This window comes from Diabrotica undecimpunctata, chromosome 2 (assembly GCF_040954645.1).
Source record: "Diabrotica undecimpunctata isolate CICGRU chromosome 2, icDiaUnde3, whole genome shotgun sequence".
NCBI classification, from domain to species: domain Eukaryota; kingdom Metazoa; phylum Arthropoda; class Insecta; order Coleoptera; family Chrysomelidae; genus Diabrotica; species Diabrotica undecimpunctata.
In genome coordinates this window covers 145227566-145246504 of record NC_092804.1, presented here as the reverse complement: position 1 = coordinate 145246504, position 18939 = coordinate 145227566, and the positions used below count along the sequence as shown (strand labels likewise).

At 33.9% G+C, this 18939-nt stretch overlaps 1 protein-coding gene across 1 annotated transcript; it reads right to left on the bottom strand.

Moving 5' to 3' along the window:
* Nucleotides 1-5611: 5611 nt before the first annotated feature.
* Nucleotides 5612-18039, bottom strand: Gnpnat (glucosamine 6-phosphate N-acetyltransferase). The gene is made up of 4 exons (XM_072521480.1): nucleotides 17899-18039; nucleotides 9567-9786; nucleotides 7686-7875; nucleotides 5612-6036 (listed from the first exon to the last, which is right to left on the bottom strand). The coding sequence occupies exons 1-4, from the start codon at nucleotides 17929-17931 to the stop codon at nucleotides 5871-5873; spliced, it is 609 nt and encodes a 202-aa protein (XP_072377581.1). The 5' UTR covers nucleotides 17932-18039; the 3' UTR covers nucleotides 5612-5870.
* Nucleotides 18040-18939: the final 900 nt, after the last annotated feature.

Genomic DNA, 18939 nt, shown 5'->3' with positions numbered 1-18939 from the left:
TTAGACAGAAACATCACATATTTATTATTATTTTACCATAAACAGTTAATACAAATAAAATTAACAGAATTTAAAAACAACTTACAATGGTGATATCGGTTCACAACAAACTCTAGACGTTGGGGGCACTATAGGAATATAAATTATTATTAAAATGAAAATATTTAGATTTTTCAACGGAGCTTAAATTGAGGTTAAAAACAATTCAAAATTTATGGTTATGTACCAAATGTCCGAAAAAGACACTACATAATGATATGTCAAAATTAAATGTTAAAACTTTAAACTTTTTGAAATATTAATTAAATTTCAAAATAAAAGAAGAATAATATGACAATCAGTATATCCGTAAAACTTATAATTTATTTATTACAATACATATATTGTGTGCCCAGACCGGGTAGATCGTACCTGCCAGCTTCTTCAAGACCTTCAGAGCTCGTATACACGAGTTGTACTTAAAATTAATTTCTTCAAAACACAATATATGACCAACCTAATACTGGCGAAAAACGTCTCAACTAACGGCACGCAAATTGAACAGGTGTATAGCTATAAATATCTGGGCCACGAGATTAAATTAGGAAGAGATAATCAAACAACGGAGCTAAACAGGAGAATAGGACTGGCATGGGCGGCTTACGGAAAACTGAGAGGAGTCTTTAGATCAGATATTCCCATGTGCTTGAAAAGGAAGGTCTTTGATCAATGTGTACTCCCAGTTCTAACGTATGGAGCAGAAACATTGACCCTTACCAGAAAAGTAATCAATAAAATACAAATGGCACAGAGAGCGATGGAGAGGTTAATGCTGAATATATCAGAGACAGAGTATCAAATACAATAATTAGGAGAAAAACTGGTGTTACTGACGCAGTTCAAAGGATTACAACATTGAAATGGAACTGCACGGAGCATGTTGCCAGATGGAAGGTGGACGAAGAAAATTCTGGAATGGAGACCTAGACACGATGCTTATCGTAATCGAGGACGTCCTCCAAGAAGGTGGTCAGATGACATCAAGCGCATTCAGCACAACTGGATTCAGGGTGCTCAAGATAGAATGCATTGGAATTCCAAAATCCACTGGAATGCAGTGGACTCAAAACGTCTGATGATGATGATGATGATACTAAATTAGAAATTAACTTTTACCAAACTTTATAGAGTATCAATTATTAAAGATGGTATTATAACAAACAAAAAGCTTGGTATCTATAAAAAAATCTGTGTACAATCAAACTCCATTTATTATTTAAGTAATTAATAATTTTGTAATTAGTGCGATTTCAAATAATTTAATATTGCAACGCCACTGTATGGGTCAGATCATAGATATTCTATTGTCTCTAAGGGCTCGCCACTCGATTTGAAATAAGCTGTATTATGGCTAAACATATTTAAAAACTCAGGTAGAGCGGGACGGAAATCAAGAGATGGCATTACCATAAGCACCGAAATAACAAACACCCCGCATTTCAGAAACAATCTAGAACCTTTGATCTAGATAAAGGATGGACTCAGACGAGGGCCTTGGCTTGCCAGGGAAAACCATATTGCTTGGAAAAGGTAGTCGGAGACTCACAAATTAGAGACGGCGGTACTATTTACAATAGGTCGATACAAATCTTAGCATACGCTGACGACATTGACATAATAGGGCGTAGCAAGCGAGATATTGAGCAATATTTCCTAGAACTGAAACGGCGGCTAAACAGGTGGGTCTAGTCATCAACGAAGACAAAATCAAGTACATGTTGGTTATTAAGGATTCTATAACAAATGAGGAACGAGAAACAATCTTTGGAGGTCATATCTCTGTATATATTATATTATTTATCTATGGTCATATCTTTGAACGTGTTGGCAGCTTCAAATACCTTGGCTCGCTAGTGGCTACTACCAACAAAACAAGCGAAAAAGTTAAAAGACGATAAACCTAACAAATAGAGGACTATGGACTTCAAAAACAATTCCACTCAAGAAACATCCAAAGAACTAAAATTATTATATACACAACACTGCTGGGGCCGGTCCTTATATATGGGGTAGAAACATGAACTCTAACGCAGAAGAATAAAGACTTTTGGGAATATTCGAGCGTAAAATACTCCGCAAAATACTTGAAGCTATAAACAACCGAAGGCAGTGGCGCAAAAGATATAATTTCGAATTGCGATCAACTTAGGGATATTAGAGATCAGAATATGGCAACACGTTGACAGAAACCGATCAGAATGGAGACAAATCTTAGAACCGGCCAAGATCCACAAAGGATTGTGAGACAAAGATGATGGGAAACATTTTTTTTGTAGAAACGCTTTATTCACAAGAAGAAACTCTTCAGTTGTTCTCAGTCCCATTCTTATTGGGTATTTACTACGCTTATCACATGGCATTATAATGAATGTGGACCTTTTAAATAAATGAAGAGCCTGCTCCGATCAATACGATTAAAATAATGCGAAAAACTGCCATCCCAGAATGGCAAATTGGAAAATTTTAATACCCGAAGTCTTTGTAAATTAGTTCTATCAGAAAAAGTCATTCTTGATTGTAGACTTTGGAAAACGAAACGACACTTCAGTATTTAGTCTGATTTTGCGCAGAGAGCATGGAGTCTCATAAATTTAAACTCGGTAAATCATTAAATGGTTGCGCTAAACTAGTAGTGTTGAATGTTTTAAATTTTTTACAAAATAACAACAATGTGAGTGCTACTATAGGGCGTACTTCGTTGATGATTGGTGTTAGCGAATGAAGCATTTACAGTTTCCAAAAAAGAGAAGAAAGAGGAACGTTGAAATCGCCAAAAAACGGGTGATTCAAACCAATTCTAGAATATTCACATATGACAAGGTTGTAAGAAGTTCTCTACAGAGATTTGTTCATTAAGAATTTTTTATGAAAAATTGTTCGGCATACATAACTTTATACAAGGTAATGAGAATATACCGCCGTTTTTTCTTTTTACTTTGTACAGGCTTCTGAAAGAAATCGCATTTTTTTATAAGAAATGTGGGCAAAGAAGCATCACGGTGGAGCGAGAGGATATTCATTGGCGCCATACTTATTTGACCACTTGAATACAATTATTTGTAAATATATGAGGAGGTAAAATGCAAACAAGCTTAAGTCACAAATAAGCATTTTTTCGGGGAGTGCGAAAAACTTGTAGCTTTGCTCTGAAGAAGGATAATAAGTTCTAATCAATGTTATGTAATAGTATTGGTTCCAAACATGAGATTAAAACACTTATTTTAGTTAGGGTAGCTAAAAAATTGATTTTGTTTTGGCAATAAGACCTTTTGCATGAACTCACTGGAAATACGTCGTTTTGCATGTAAATAAAGTAAAAAAGCAAAGCAATAAAGTAAAGGAAGAATGGTTTTCTGAATGAACTTCAATTTATATAAAATAATAATATAGGCCTGATCTAGTGACAAACATTGTCATAATAGGTAGTTAATGAAACAGTTTTTTTTAAATATGGAAGTCACAGCGCTCATCGTTGACAGTCACTCATTACTTCCTGATCCTCACCAGCAGCTGCTGTAAAGGGTTCATCAAAAATGAAACTCTTGTACCAACCAAGGCGTGGGTCAGAAAAACATTTTTTTCAAAAGAAGACTTTCCTTTTTTCGGAGGTGTTCAATTTCTTCTTGTGTCAGGTAGCATATTAAAATTCTCTTCAGTTCACTAATTGATTGGATTTCCTTATAGTATTCACTTAGCTTCTTAGTATCAAGAAGTGGTTAATCTCCTAGTGCTCTTACCTTGCCTATACCACTGTAGATGTCATAGTATTCCTGTTAAATTAAAATTATTGGTTTTTTTTTCGCAACTGCTTTTTTGCTCTTCTAAAAACACGGTCGGCGGGTAAAAACTATGTCCGTGTACAGAGAAATACAATAAAATCCTTTGGATTGATGTTTTGTGTGTTACCAAAAAATGAATCGGTGTTCTCAGAACAATATTATTTTTATTTTAAGAAACACAACCATCGCTAAACAACGTTAGTACATAACAGCCCTGAAAATTAGCTTCTTTCAAATAGATGATATTTCCACACTGTCTTTTCCTGTCTGCTTCTCTGTCCAAGTGTAGAACATGTGGTTTTGAGTTTTTAAATAAATAATAAAAAAGGTATAAAACCAAAGTTGTCTCGCGTAAAAAGCTTCTTGAATTGGACTTTTCGGTTGCGGCTGAATTTGTTAAAGATCAAAGTAAAGGTTAACAGAATGGGAAACATCCACTTCCATGTACTCATAAAACGCCTATGCTCTTCTTGAATGAATCCGCTTTTCAACCATTAGCTGTGCCTTTCAGCAGACTATGCTGGTACACTTTTAATTTATTCTTTGAAAAGGCAGAACGTACTGTAAGTATCGGAGGTTCGGTGGCAGGTGACTGAAAACCTATGTTAATATATTACTTAATTTACTAATACTTAACTCACTACTCAGATATAATCTTAGTCACCCTCTCTTTTCCCTTCAACAGCAAACCCAAGATGCACTTATTTGGCAATGTTTTTATTGTACAATATTAATAACAGTGCGAAAAAGCTTTAGCACCAGAGACAGTTGGAAAAAAGTATTGTATTGAGTACTTTCGCTCAGGTCCAGGTTTTTTGTTTTTGTTTACCGACTTAGGCCTACATTTTTTGATTTGTGTTGTATGAATCAGACTGGCAATTATATTGTCTTGTCTTTTCGTGTCTGGAACTCTATAAAACTCTTCTTATTCTTATCTTATTTTTACGCACGTGAAACGTTTATTGTTGTGCTTAAACGGTACAAAAACTATGGCTCTTTTAGGAGCTACATACTTGGTAATTTGTTCACTTTTCTTTTTTCCTCCTGTAACTCTTCTCTTTCTAGTGCCTTCATTTCCTTCACCAACATTTACACTTCCATCTGCCCCATCCATTATTCTTTAAATAATAAAGTAATTACTAATTGTTTTTGACAATAAACCCTCACATACCCTCAAACTTGTAAGACTTACTGGGTCAGCTGAGTGGCAGTTGCAGAGCTTCTATTGGTTGGTTGGAAATGAGCTGGTTAGCATGGACCAGTATAGTGGAAATAAGTTGTTTTGCATGTAAAGGTGGTTTTTAACATGCTTTTACCATGGTTAATAATTTTTTGCATGAATCAGATAAAATAAACCACTTTGGCTACAACAGAACAATGCATTGGCACATCTAACTCAACTTTAATTTTTGTGTGACTTATGCCTGTTTGCGTGTTACCTCCTCATATGTATTTTATACTAAATATCTAATGTCTCTCTTTTGTATTTTAATTTGCATTATAAATTAAAATCAAAAAAGGTAGTTTTACTCATAATAGAGCCCCGCCGTAAAGATCTCTGGGCGGTTTTGTACGTGACCACTACTCGGACACTTTTCTTACAACTTTCTTATTGAAACCTTCTGGGATAGAACATGAAGTCTGATGCATAAAGTAACAGTAAAGAATGTTCTCATATATGTGTATGTCATTATCTGTTATATCCCAAATGCCTGTTTGTTTCGGAGTGTGCCTAGCGTATTTTCCTGGTAATTTAAATGTAAATTTGGAGATATCTTATTATGAGATTAAAATACTTCTTAATATAAATATTTATTAGTAATGTAGTTAAAATTAACAAAAATAACTACAAAAATAAAATAAGGTCCCGAAGCACCAATGCATCCATTACAACTAAAAAATTTTCAACTATTTTAAAAATTTTATTACTCAATACAATGATTGAATAGTGAAAACATATTTTAATGAAAACAAATAATTGGCGTGAATATGAATAAAAACAGATCAACTAATTCAAAGTTTTGATTTTGTGGATGCATTGGCGGCTAATTGTCAGGATGGATCAACCTTTTCAAATCTCAGCATCATGGAGTTGGAATTCCCTGGCTCCAGCTTATATCCAAGGGACTTGTAAAACGCTATAAGTGGATCTTTGCAGTCTAAGGACATTTTATAACATCCTAATCTTTTTGCAAGTAACGTAACTGTTAAGACAATCCTAAAAATGAATAAAAAAATCTAATTAATAGAGAGTCTGATTTCTTGTTAGCAGATGTGTATTGATTACGTAGCATGTTAGCAAATAAAATTAGGTAGGTCTGATACAAGGTCAGATTTCCACAGGCAAAAGACCACTCGGACGTCCCAGAATGCGATGGAGAGATAACATCCAAGCAGATCTCCGAAAAATGAACATTCCATTTGACCCTAGGTTGATGGAAGACCGAACAAATTGGAAAAAAGTTGTACAGTCAGCTAAGACCCACCCAGGGTTGTAGCGCTACGTGATGATGATGAGGTCTGATACAAACAGAAAAACTTACAACTACAGAACAATAACTCTTCCGAAAAAATGTGCCTTGAAATTATCACTCGTGAGCTAATACATGTCTGTAAAGAGAACTCTTCAATTATTCTAAACGATAAAAACAACACAAATAATAGAAAACACAGGAATTAGATGAACTACTTTCTTTATATTATGTTAATGTTAAATGTCAAAGAATTATGGCACCAACAGCAGAAAACTTTTCGAGAATTCCTTAGACATAGGAAATCAGAGTTCAATCAAGATGATAATCAGTCTACTGAGATTAAAACCATTAATAAAGACCCACGAAAAACAACTCTACAAATGGCAGGAAAACAACGCAACATAGAAATTTAAATCCCCGTCGCGCTGTTCCATACTGACTTGGGACAGAGAGACTTCCAGGGATCAAGTCACAGCAACATGCAAGCTAAAAGCGCAGTGTGCCATGTCCAAATCTACACGAAAGTTGGGTATGTAGAAATAACTAACTGTCCCAAGCGGTCTACTGGAGATACCAACCCCCAACTCCTTTCTTATTAGGCTCTATATTTACTTTGGGAGCTCTAAATGTGCAGACCTTAATTCTCATACAAAAATAAGGGACTCTAAGAACGACGTAAAATCTATCAAAACTACCTTCAAAAATGATGTCCAGCGCGCTCTGGACCAGTCTCCACAATATCGAGAAACCAACCAATAATAAAATAGGGTCCATAACATATGCCCTAATAAACTCATGGACTAGTATTTCGGTTTGCCATGTGCTGGAGAAGAGTCCATTAAGGTTGAAGAACTCCCTAAGTCCAAAGGCATGTTAGCGTACCTTCCGAGACCATAAGTGGGGATCTGAAGGTGACATTGGCTCATCTTGGTAAACAAAATAAAGGACTCAGAGTGGAATGTGACAATTCCGAGCACTAAGCCGCTCAACCGATGAAGGACTACATATGAGAACAATATATCGACAAGGAGCCCACTACAGAATTAAACTGGCTGCATTTTAAACTCTACAGCGTGCTAGTTTTATGCAGTTGAATAAAAAGAAAAATATGCAAGATGAGGATGCTTATGAACTAAATCCTGCGACAGTCACTTCCACGCATGAAAAAACGTTACCGAGACAATGATCGTACTCGAGATTAGGGGATTGGAGGCTAATTATGGACATATCAGATACTTAAATTGGAACCTATTAATTTATAATACTATTCACATGACAAAAAAAAACACAATAAAATAAATTTAGTAAGACATTGGCTATGCTAAAAATTTCATGGACATGAAATGACAAGAAGCTATGACATTTTATCTATTTAATCGAAACATAAACTTACAGTTTTCCTAGTTGTTTTCCTCTATAAGTGTTATTGACGACTACATCCTCTAAACGTGCTCTTAAGGCACAGTCATGAATAAATTTAAATTCTGTTATTAATGTTGACGAACCAATAATAGTATTACTCCTGGTATCTTCTATGACAGTTACATAATATCCTCCTGCCTTACGCATATTCCAGAACTGGCCTATAAAAGAAATAAATATTTTAAAATGAAATTATGATTAATTAAAATGTGTATCGAATTGAGCGATAAGGCATTGCAAAAGTCAACGTCATGTGGAAATCTAGTAGGCGCCCGTGGTAAAATACTAGACGTGGACCACGGGTAACTCTAAATGAGCCGTTGAAAGTCAGAGTGGTACAAGTTACAAAATTCCATTTTTACCGAAATATCGACAGAGATTCTCTCCATAGCAGTGGTGGAAAACTCCGTGACTGGCCGCAAGAAAAATGAAAATGATTGTACAGTATCTTGGTTGAACATTCAGTGGCTGCATTTTGAGAAAGATCAACCCTAAAAATATTTTATCATATAGAAGAACTACTATTTTGTGACGCTACCCGTGACGACGCCTTCTTGTGGCGCTAGTTCCGTGACGCTCGCCTCAACATTTGACTATAGAGAAAAAAATAATACAACGCCAAGTTTCACTTCAAAAATAATTTTCCTGTATGCAATGGTTAAAAAGTTATTCTAACTGTTTATAAGCAAAAAGTCGACATATGTTTGCAAAATAATTTTGCAATATTTAAAAGTTGTTTTTCTTAATTTTTTAATAATATTGATAGAATAAATCTTCTTCTTTCTTAATCTATCTGTAGAATTACTGTTACTTTATTATTTTCTGATTTATTGTCGCAAAAAAAATTAATTTGGGATAAACAAATAAAAAAACTTTTAAACTATTTGAAATTTTGACCATATTTTAAACACCACAAGATCCAACATTCCATGTAATACGAAGGTATTAAATGTATTTTTAAAAGAGATATTAACATTTATAAAAATCCGAAATTTCTGACTTATTTTGAAATTTTCTAAGCAACAAATAGAATTTACTTTGTTGAGAACTAACTGTAATAAGTAACAAAACGACTGTAGTTTGCCTGGGGGTGTCTGTGTCACGAGAAAAATCTTAATTCTCTGGATTATACACAACGCCAAAAAATAGTGGAAGGCCAGATGCTGTAACGTCATATATAGTAAATATATTTAAAGCGCCAAACCCAAAACCTATACGCAGAAACCGAACATACTTGCCCCTACTCCAACGAAGACATATCATAAACTCAGGCCCTTAAGCCAATGAACTCCACCTTTGGCTGGCTAGATTTATCAAATACATTGTATTGCCGACAAACCAAAAACTACAGGCCAATTGCCCTTTTGGAGATATATGTCACCTAAAAACTACTAAAATAATATACATAAAAGAATAAGCCCAGAATAGTTTTAGATCATCTGATTCGAAAAAGGAGGTTTTATACTGCAACGAAGCTGTGAGGACCAGATCAATGCTATTCACTACCTATACATAAAGAAAGAGCAGCCGCCAATAAGTTACGGATAGCTGTGATGATAGCCAACCTCCGATAGGAGAAGGAACTACAAGAAGAAGACATAAAGAAAGGAAATTAAAGTGTGGATTTCCAAAGAAAATTAAAAATATCAGCTGCATTTATCGATCTCTTGGCAGCTACTATACAAATGTTTTCAACTAACACACTTGATAGATAGCATGCTCATTAACCGAATGTTTCAAGTAGCTAGGAGCACTGATATCAGCCCACTACAAGGTAGAACACTAGAAATAAATGATGACATCCTAACGCAAAACAGGCCCTATATAAGATATAAAATTTAAATATACATACGTTCAAATTCGAGTTTTCCAATATTTCCAACTTCGGTTAGTTGAGACAAGATTTGTAGAAAACCTTTGTCATAATCAGACACTTTTAAAGGTCTTACTACAATCCATGGTTCTCCTGGATTATCACTACTTATTTCAGGATTCAAACTAGATTGTACAGAAGACCAATCCAAATTTTTTAATAAGTTAGGATCATATAGATCCTCTTCTCCAATGGAATGCTGAAAATAATAAGTATTTTAAAAAATCATAGAAAACTGTACTTATAATAGGCTGTTCAATAAGTTATGCGGTTCTATAAGAGACGACATTGCTACACTAGCCTAAATTGTTTTTGTTATGTTGGTACTCTCTTCATATAGGCGTATGTGAAGTTTCATTTCCAGATGTCAATTCATTCTTTGTTTACAAGCCATTTAGTATCGACGTGTTACAGTATTTTTTACAATGGAAAAAATCAAGTATCGTGCAATGGTTGAATTTTTATTTTTGGAAAGTTTAAAAACAGGAAATTTATGAACGAATGTTGAAAGTGTATAAGGACTATTCGCCTTCAACTAGTACAGTAGAAAGATGGGTTGCTGAATTTAAACATGGTCGTACAAGCCTTGAAGATGATCCACGTCGAGGACGCGGACCTCCAAAAACGGCAACAACACCAGAAATAGTAGAAAAAATACAGGATATCGCATTGGAAAGTCGTCGAGTGACTGAAAGACATTTGTAGAAGCCTTAGATATCTCATTGGGCAGTGTAAGCAATATTTTGACTGAAGTATTGGGTTTCAGAAAGCTGTGTTCACAATGGGTGCGGCATTCGCTAACAATGGAACAAAAACACATTCGAATGCGACTTTCTCAGCAATATTTACAGCATTTTCGAAAGGATAAAGTGGATTTTGTGCCTCGATTCATAACTATGGATTAGACTTGGTTCTATCACCATGATCCTGAATCAAAACAAGAGGCTAAAGAGTGGAGTGGACCTGGTTCTTCGGGTACGAAATGAGTTCAAGTCCATAAATCGGCCAAGAAGGTGTTAGCATCAGTTTTGTGGGATGCGAAAGGAATTTTGTTTGTGGATTACTTGCAAACTGGTAAAAAAATAAATTCTGAATATTAATGTAACCTTCTAGACCAGCTGAAGGGAAAAATTCTTGAAAAAAAACCCGGTTTGCAGAAGAAAAAATCCTTGCACCGTGTAATATGAGCATTTTGACAATGACTAAAATGCACGAATTAAAGTTCGAATTGTTGGATCATCCACAATATTCCATATATTTGATCCCTAACGCAGGGCCGCTTTATCCATTAGGCAATATAGGCAGTTGCCTAGGGCGGCAAAAATACTACACAAAAAAATATTTGTATACCTATAAAAATTAAAATCCAATAACATATAAGTACATCCATCAATGAAATAGAAGTGGGCATTCATTTCCAGAAAACAAATTGCATTTTCTTAACACTACTCATTCAAAAAGAAAGGAAGTCGTAAATTTAGGGATTATTTGGCCGCCGGTAGCATCGCAAAGGCGGCGAACCATTAAACATTCCAATGTAAATGTATTTTGCACATTAGGCAGAAACTAAAGACTTGATTTGGTTTGATTTATACTGAAACTTGGAAGTACCCATTGTAGATATAAGTTTATTTTTGATGCCAAAGAGTCAGTATTATTCAATTTTTAAGTTTCCACGAGTTTTTTTGTTTTTGTAAATTGTACATTCGTTTTTGAACACAATTCTTTATTTTTTGTTATTCCCTACTATCTATAAAACTAATTTTTTTTTTAAACCAACCGTTGATTGAACTATTATAGAGGAAATATGATGCCGACTGAAAGATTTATTAAATATATTCCATCTGAAGGTCACAAATCTGCTGCTTTGGAATCGACAGTGATTTCGACTTTAGAGAAATGAACCATTGATTTAAGTGATCGTCGCGACCAGTCCATATGATAACGTATCCAATATATCTGGCAAATATTCAGAGCTAGAGGCCAGAATAAAAAATCACAATAAACTTGCTGAGTACGTCTGGACATTCTCTTAATTTGATAGGATCTTTGGCAGCAGAATCCTGTCTGAACTCCACTTCCTTTTTCATTTTTTGACAAGAATTATATACATTTTTCTCGGCTTCCACATATAGATGGAAAATTTTGACTGACAACTAAAAATCACCTGTTGTGAAATCTCTTAGTGAAACTAGGGACGCAACTAAAGCGTTGTACACTGGCTTCGGCGAAATAAAAATACCTCTTTTTAATACCTCTAACTACGAATGTCCAACTGCAGCTGTGAAAAATCAAACACTTCCTATATTTGGAAAAATAAACATTTTTAAAATGGCTTTATTAGCTGTCATTTGGCAACATATTTTAGAAAGAGTGAACCTATCCAATAAGTACGTCCAGAGTCCTGCAATGGATCTGGGTTCTGTCGTTAAAGAGTATGAAGCTCTTTCAAATTACTTTACCTCAATCAGAAATAAATTTGCCATTTATGAAGAGGAAGCCAAAAAATTGTGCCCAAATAAAACATATAAAGATATAAGAAAGAGAAAAAGAAAAATTCAATTTGCCAAGGGGGTCGATGATGATCTAAACTTTTAAGCTAGTGATGAGATAAAAATCCACACATTTTATATTACAAATCGACACTCTGATAAGAGACCTGAATAGACGTTTAGAATCTTATCGATTTATTTACCAACGTTTTTGCCAAACAGATGCAATCAGATTTGCCAAAATTAAACAATGAAAACATTAATAAGAAGCTTAAAATCTGATACAAATTTATAAAGACGACCTAGATACATCATTTATATAAGAATGCAATCACTTAAAGGGTCATTTGGACACCACAATAAAATCAACAATGGACATATCTAAATATTTAAAGAAGAGTGGATTGAAATATATTTTCCGTAATTTTGAGATTGCTTTGCACATTTATTTGTGCATCCCAGTTGCCAACGTGTCCGCTGAAAGGTCATTTTCGAAAATTTCTTAAAAATAATTTCCGATTAATTATGATGCAAGAACGTCTTAACAATTTGTGGATTTTGTCCATAGAAAGTGACGTAACAAAGGTGATAAATTATGACGACATTATAGATGATTTTGCCAAAGAAATATCAAGGAAGAAACCTGTGATGTGATCGAACTGGAATGACAATTTTTTTTTGTTACATGTATATAAACATCGTAGTTTAAATGCATTTTTTGTATTCTTATTTAAATAAAAATTTTGCTTACAATTTTTTTTTCGCAAAAATGGTGGCTACATCTTTGAAGGGCGGCTACATGTTTGAAGGGCGGCTACTAGAGAATTGCCTAGGGCGTCTAGGCGTCTAGGCAATTCGTTCGCAAATGATGCGGTCATAACAACTGTGGAAGCGTATTGTGCAGCCCTTCCATGTTCTCACTTCAAAGATGGTATTGATGTTGAGGGACACTATACCGAATAATAATGTGTATTACAAACCATAAAATTGTATTTTTCTTATTGAAACGAAAAACTTATTGACAGCTTATTAGAAAACCAAATATATTTATAGAAAAGGTAGAAGAAATAATAAATTAGACTTACTCACAATCAATTTAATTTAACTAATCAGACGACCGGTTTCGCTTTCTACAATATGCAAAGCATCTTCAGGTCACGATACAAAGTTAAATAAATGATGCCGGTGCACTATTAATTGATGGTTGAAAGAACATGGTTCAAACTATCTTGTATTGTTGATTGGAGAACTCAAGTCAACTATTGTAATTGTTTAACAGTAAACAGGGAAGTTCTTGAGGAGACAGATTTAATCCAATGAAGTAGAGATAGGTGAAATGTAATTGTTTGTTTGATGAAAGTAATGTTCTATACCATTAAGTTCTTAAAAAGTTATTTATTTTTATTCTGGAGATATATTTATGAAATGTGTGTTATTTATTGAGATTTTTATTTTTGTTTTGGAAGGTGACAGTTGTAAGACAATGAATAAGAATAGATGTACAAATTGTGTGGGTGTGCAATTAGATTAGCTTGATTAGCTTGCAATCAAATTTATTTGATAGAGTTATCTTGTAATATGTGGCAAATGGATGTAAAGTTCAATATATAAAGTTAAAAATTAAAATTGAGACACTTTAAGACACACAGAAAACACTTAAAAACCGGGGGGGACGAAACAGACATTAAATTTAAAAAGGGGAGGATTTTTTAAATTTTTTTTAAATTTAATGTGTGTTTCGCCCCCCCCCGGTTTTTAAGTATTTTCTGTGTGTCTTAAAGTGTCTCAATTTTAATTTTTAACTTTATATATTGAACTTTACATCCATTTGCCACATATTACAAGATAACTCTATCAAATAAATTTGATTGCAAGCTAATCAAGCTAATCTAATTGCACACCCACACAATTTGTACATCTATTCTTATTCATTGTCTTACAACTGTCACCTTCCAAAACAAAAATAAAAATCTCAATAAATAACACACATTTCATAAATATATCTCCAGAATAAAAATAAATAACTTTTTAAGAACTTAATGGTATAGAACATTACTTTCATCAAACAAACAATTACATTTCACCTATCTCTACTTCATTGGATTAAATCTGTCTCCTCAAGAACTTCCCTGTTTACTGTTAAACAATTACAATAGTTGACTTGAGTTCTCCAATCAACAATACAAGATAGTTTGAACCATGTTCTTTCAACCATCAATTAATCGAGTACCGGCATCATTTATTTAACTTTGTATCGTGACCTGAAGATGCTTTGCATATTGTAGAAAGCGAAACCGGTCGTCTGATTAGTTAAATTAAATTGATTGTGAGTAAGTCTAATTTATTATTTCTTCTACCTTTTGAAATGGTCTCACACAAGCAACACATTCATGATATTTATAGAAATTCACAATATAAAGAATAGCGATATAACAAAAATAACAAATTACTACAGAAAAATAAATGACAGGTTAATACCCCTTTTGTCAAACATGAAATGTAATTATACAGAGTGGGCCACTAAATATGTGTCCATCCTAATATTTGGCAATACTCGTTAGATTTTCTGAAAATACTGAACCATCTCGATTTATATTCCAAATCAGATATATTTTACCCATAAAAACATCTATCATTTTTCAATCCCTTCCCTTCCACATCCCCTCAATTTTAATAGCATGTGTGACATGCAGTAGAATAATAGTTGGATAGATTAAGTGGAGAAAGGAAACGTGTGGTGTGTTGTGTGACAGTAAAATTCCAATGGTACTGAAGGGAAAATTCTATAAAACAATAATAAGACCAGCTATGATGTACGGAACTGAATGTTGGGCAGTTGGAAGACTGCTTAGATGAATGAGTAGAGTAACAAAAAAGGATAAAATTAAGAATGGGTATATTAGAGGAAGTCCCGGAGTGGCACCAATTGATGCCAAAATGAGAGACCATAGGTTAAGATGGTTTGGTTCAACGTCGAGACTTTAATGACCCAACACGAAGAATTGCTTATCTAAGAGTTCCTGGGAGGATTAGGAGAGGAATACCAAAGGAGACGCTTGCGCTTGAGCAGGACATGTCGGTAAAGGGGATTGATATTGATATGACCCACGATAGAAACTTATAGAGAAATGTAATTAGGGAAATTATAAAGCTATATTAGAGGCAAAGATAATGATGATGGAGAGAGCAAATGAGATATTCCGGGACATATTATGTTGAAAGTATTATTAGAAAAAGAAATTGACGACAGATAGTACAATATTAAAAAAATACAAAAAGGAAAATATCAAAATTTTATATAACGAAAGTGTTTCTAGCGATTTTGTCATCAAAGATAGGGCACATTAAAAATATTTAAATAAACAAAGTTAGAATGGTTTGAATATATATCTAAATCGGCAGAAAAATAACAGGTAGAGAATGCAACTTTTATAACCATAATCGCATAAAATTTAAAATAGATAAAAATAAAATATCACCAAGAGGACTTAAATACATTCTCATATAAATATATCGTTACATTCCAGTACAGGTATTTATCAATTATATTAATAACGTTAAAATATACTCAAAAATATGTTAGGTATTATAAAAATTTTAAAAACCAGATTTTTATCTTTATATTCAAGTTCCTGTATCAATAAAAAACAAAACGTGTTTTGATCACGGTTAGCATTACCTGTTAACAGTGGATTGTTTGCATATATTTCAAAAAAAAATTGTTATATGCACTGTCGAAAATTAGGGTCATCCCGTAATTTGAAATTATTTGAGTTTAATTTTTTGACGTGACAACGTCTTAAATTAGGTTGTGGCTCGGTGTAACGCCCGCTCACGTCTGTTACAGTGACTCACCGAACGAGAGAGAGGCCCGCCGGACCGGCGAATGCCTTGCGTCTCTCTCCCACTCAAACATGATCGGTCCGCTGCGCGCGCAGCACTAGAGAATTAGGCGCGTTGAATCGGTGCGTGCTTGTGTCTCTGTCTTTCTCGAGCGTTCTTGGCGTTCAAGACACATTACAGCAGAAACACTTCCTTTCATTTCATATTTCTCCTATCATCGTCCTATCCTCAACAAAATCACTCAAATAGAAATTAGTTAAGTTTAAGTTTACATGTACAATGTTTTAGTAAACAAAATATATTTCTATAGTTAAAATTTGTGCAATTCTTATTTTCATTCAATTCCTTGTTCCTATTGTGCAATTTAATAATATTCATATCAATAAATATTCTACCGAGAAAAAGACGTTGTCACGTAAAATCTTCGCCCGTAAAACCGACTTTACAGGCAACCGATTTTTTTTGGTTGTAAAAAAAGTTTTTGCTCAAATTTTATTGATTGTGATAAAAATGAACAATTTTACTTTTGATATACTAAGTAATGAAAAGAATAATTTTATTTTGATATAATTTTCGGTTGAAACAAAAGAAATTTTAAGGACTTTGGTAGCGAGTCTTCCTTTGACGGTAATAGCAGCTTGCAAACGACGAGGCGTGCTTTGCATCAGATTTTGGTTCACATTATGTGGAAGGTTTAGCAATTCCTGCACCAATATGTCGCAAAATATTCTAGAATTTCTGGAGACCAGCATATATTCATGTAAAATATATGCCTTCCCATGCCATAATTGAAACCCCACTGTTTGGTAGTCGCTCGAAAATACACGCGTGAGCATTTCTCTAGCCTAGTCGTTGCCACAGTCTTACGCGTCTATCTGAGCCCATGACAGAATTGCGATTCATCGAAAAACAATACACTATACCGTTATTGTCCAAACCAAATATTCTCGTCCAAAATCGAATCTGGCAATCTTATGTTCACTGAAAAACGTCAGTTCAGTAGCTCTAGTTCGAGAAGAAATCTAGTAGCTCTAGTAGCATGAAATCGCTCCCTATCTATTCACTCACTTGTGTTTACATTTCCTACGTTTCGTAGGTAATTTCGAAGAAAAACTGCTATTATAATTTCAAAGAGAAACTTTCGGTTCCTTAAAGCACTAGAAACGATAGTGCGGTCATTTTTAGCTGTTGGTAGTCCTGTCCGTCCTGAACCAAGTCTTTGAGTTAGCAAACCAGTCTTTTAGTGCCGTGGCCATACTTGTTATACACTCTAAAATATTACTAACAATAGCACTACAAAAACAAACTTCAATCGACAAATAAAATCACACGAACAAAAAATATTCTGATACTGGTATTTAGGAGTTGGGCGAGTGACCCTTTTTCTGGCAAACATTATCGAAACAACATTTTTTGTTAAGTCACTTAGTTGGTAAACAGTGTTACGTTCGTAAGAAGTGATCCTAATTTTATACTCGGCAGAGTAGCAGTGTTCCATAAATAAAGGACAATATTTTTTGACGGATGTAACTTTGCAAAAAATGGCAGGAAATAGGACTATATCATTTTACAAGACATATATTTTAACTAAACAAATTCAGAACAACCATGTATGTTAAAAAATGTTAAGTTATCATTAATCACACCCAGTGGGTACAAACGAGTACACCGAAGTGACAAAATCAATTACGCTGTGAAACCTAGGGAAATAAATAGACAAACTGTCTCGGAAGAAATCACGATCACAAGAAGGCTGGATTTTGACACCATTTGGGAAGCTATCTTACAAACCTAGGTTTGATATTAATCAACAAACCTACATTAAAAAATAGTAAGACGACAAATAATTGTTAAAGTGAAGTGGATGAATGAAAACGTTTATAAAGCCAATTTTAAAAATAAAAGCAAAATATTTTAAGACGGCAAAAGCTAAAAATGTTTAGGATACAAAAACTTAAATTAGTAAGATAACTTACCTGTACAGAATTACATCTACAAGCATTTCCCATTATAAAAATAGCGGAAATAGCTTTTTACTAATCAATGGTCAGAAGATTAATGGTAATCAAGGTAAAAAATAATCCAATATTCAAATGCAATTTTCGATATGAGCAAGATAAGTCCTCGATGAATGGGCATCTAAATTTAATTTAAATCTTATCTAAGAATTACTTATCTTTTAAATTTTTACACTGATAACTATCTGCTATTAATTCCGTTTTTAACGGAGGTAGTCACCTCACCTCATTAAAACGCAGTAAGAATCACTAACTGTGATACGCCAATGATATCGTTATTGTTACTAATTTAACTTAGGGGCCCAATGTAGATAAAACTAATATGACAATTATAATTTTAAGTGCCACCAAGTTAGTTATAATTGTAGCAGCAATAAAATTATTTAGAGATGTGACTCATTAAAAATTAGGATCAGGAAAAGATAAATATTGAACAGGTGATTGAATTCATTTACAAAATGTAGTATGGTCATTCAGACTCAATTTCAAATCACCTAAAGTTAGAAATAACATCTGTAAACCAATGGAAGCATTTAAAATGTAGTGTTATAATTCTTGTCACGGCCTTTTTTCAGTGCCCCATTTCTTTCTAATGCATGTAATAGCACATACATAAAATTGTATGTCCGTGATTATTTCTGGAAGAAAACCAACACATTGTATGTATGTATAGCGTTAACAGGCCTTTTAGACCCATTGCTAAATGGATAATTTCCATTGTTTTCTGTTCTTAGCTGTCAGCTTCCAATCTCTGATTCTTTTCTTGCTCTTTTTTTGCCCCCGGTACTGTTTAACCAATATTCTTAACTTGCCTATTACGTTGCATTCTTTCTAGATGTCCGAGCCATTCTAGTTTACGTTTTTCACTACTTTTTTTATTGGAGGGTTAGCATACATTTGGTAGATGTAGGAACGAAAAAGCAAGGAGTGCCTTCCAACAGACGAAAAAAGTTCTCTGCAATTTAACCTTGAACTTACATCTCCGACTCAAAATCCTTA

Coding starts and splice junctions, on each gene's coding strand:
- Gnpnat (XM_072521480.1), bottom strand. CDS start 17,931: ATGGGAAATGCTTGTAGATGTAATTCTGTACAG. Junction 9,787..17,898: donor GTAGATGTAATTCTGTACAG/GTAAGTTATCTT, acceptor TATTATTTTCAG/CATTCCATTGGAGAAGAGGA. Junction 6,037..7,685: donor GGAAAACAACTAGGAAAACT/GTAAGTTTATGT, acceptor ATTCATTTTTAG/GATTGTCTTAACAGTTACGT.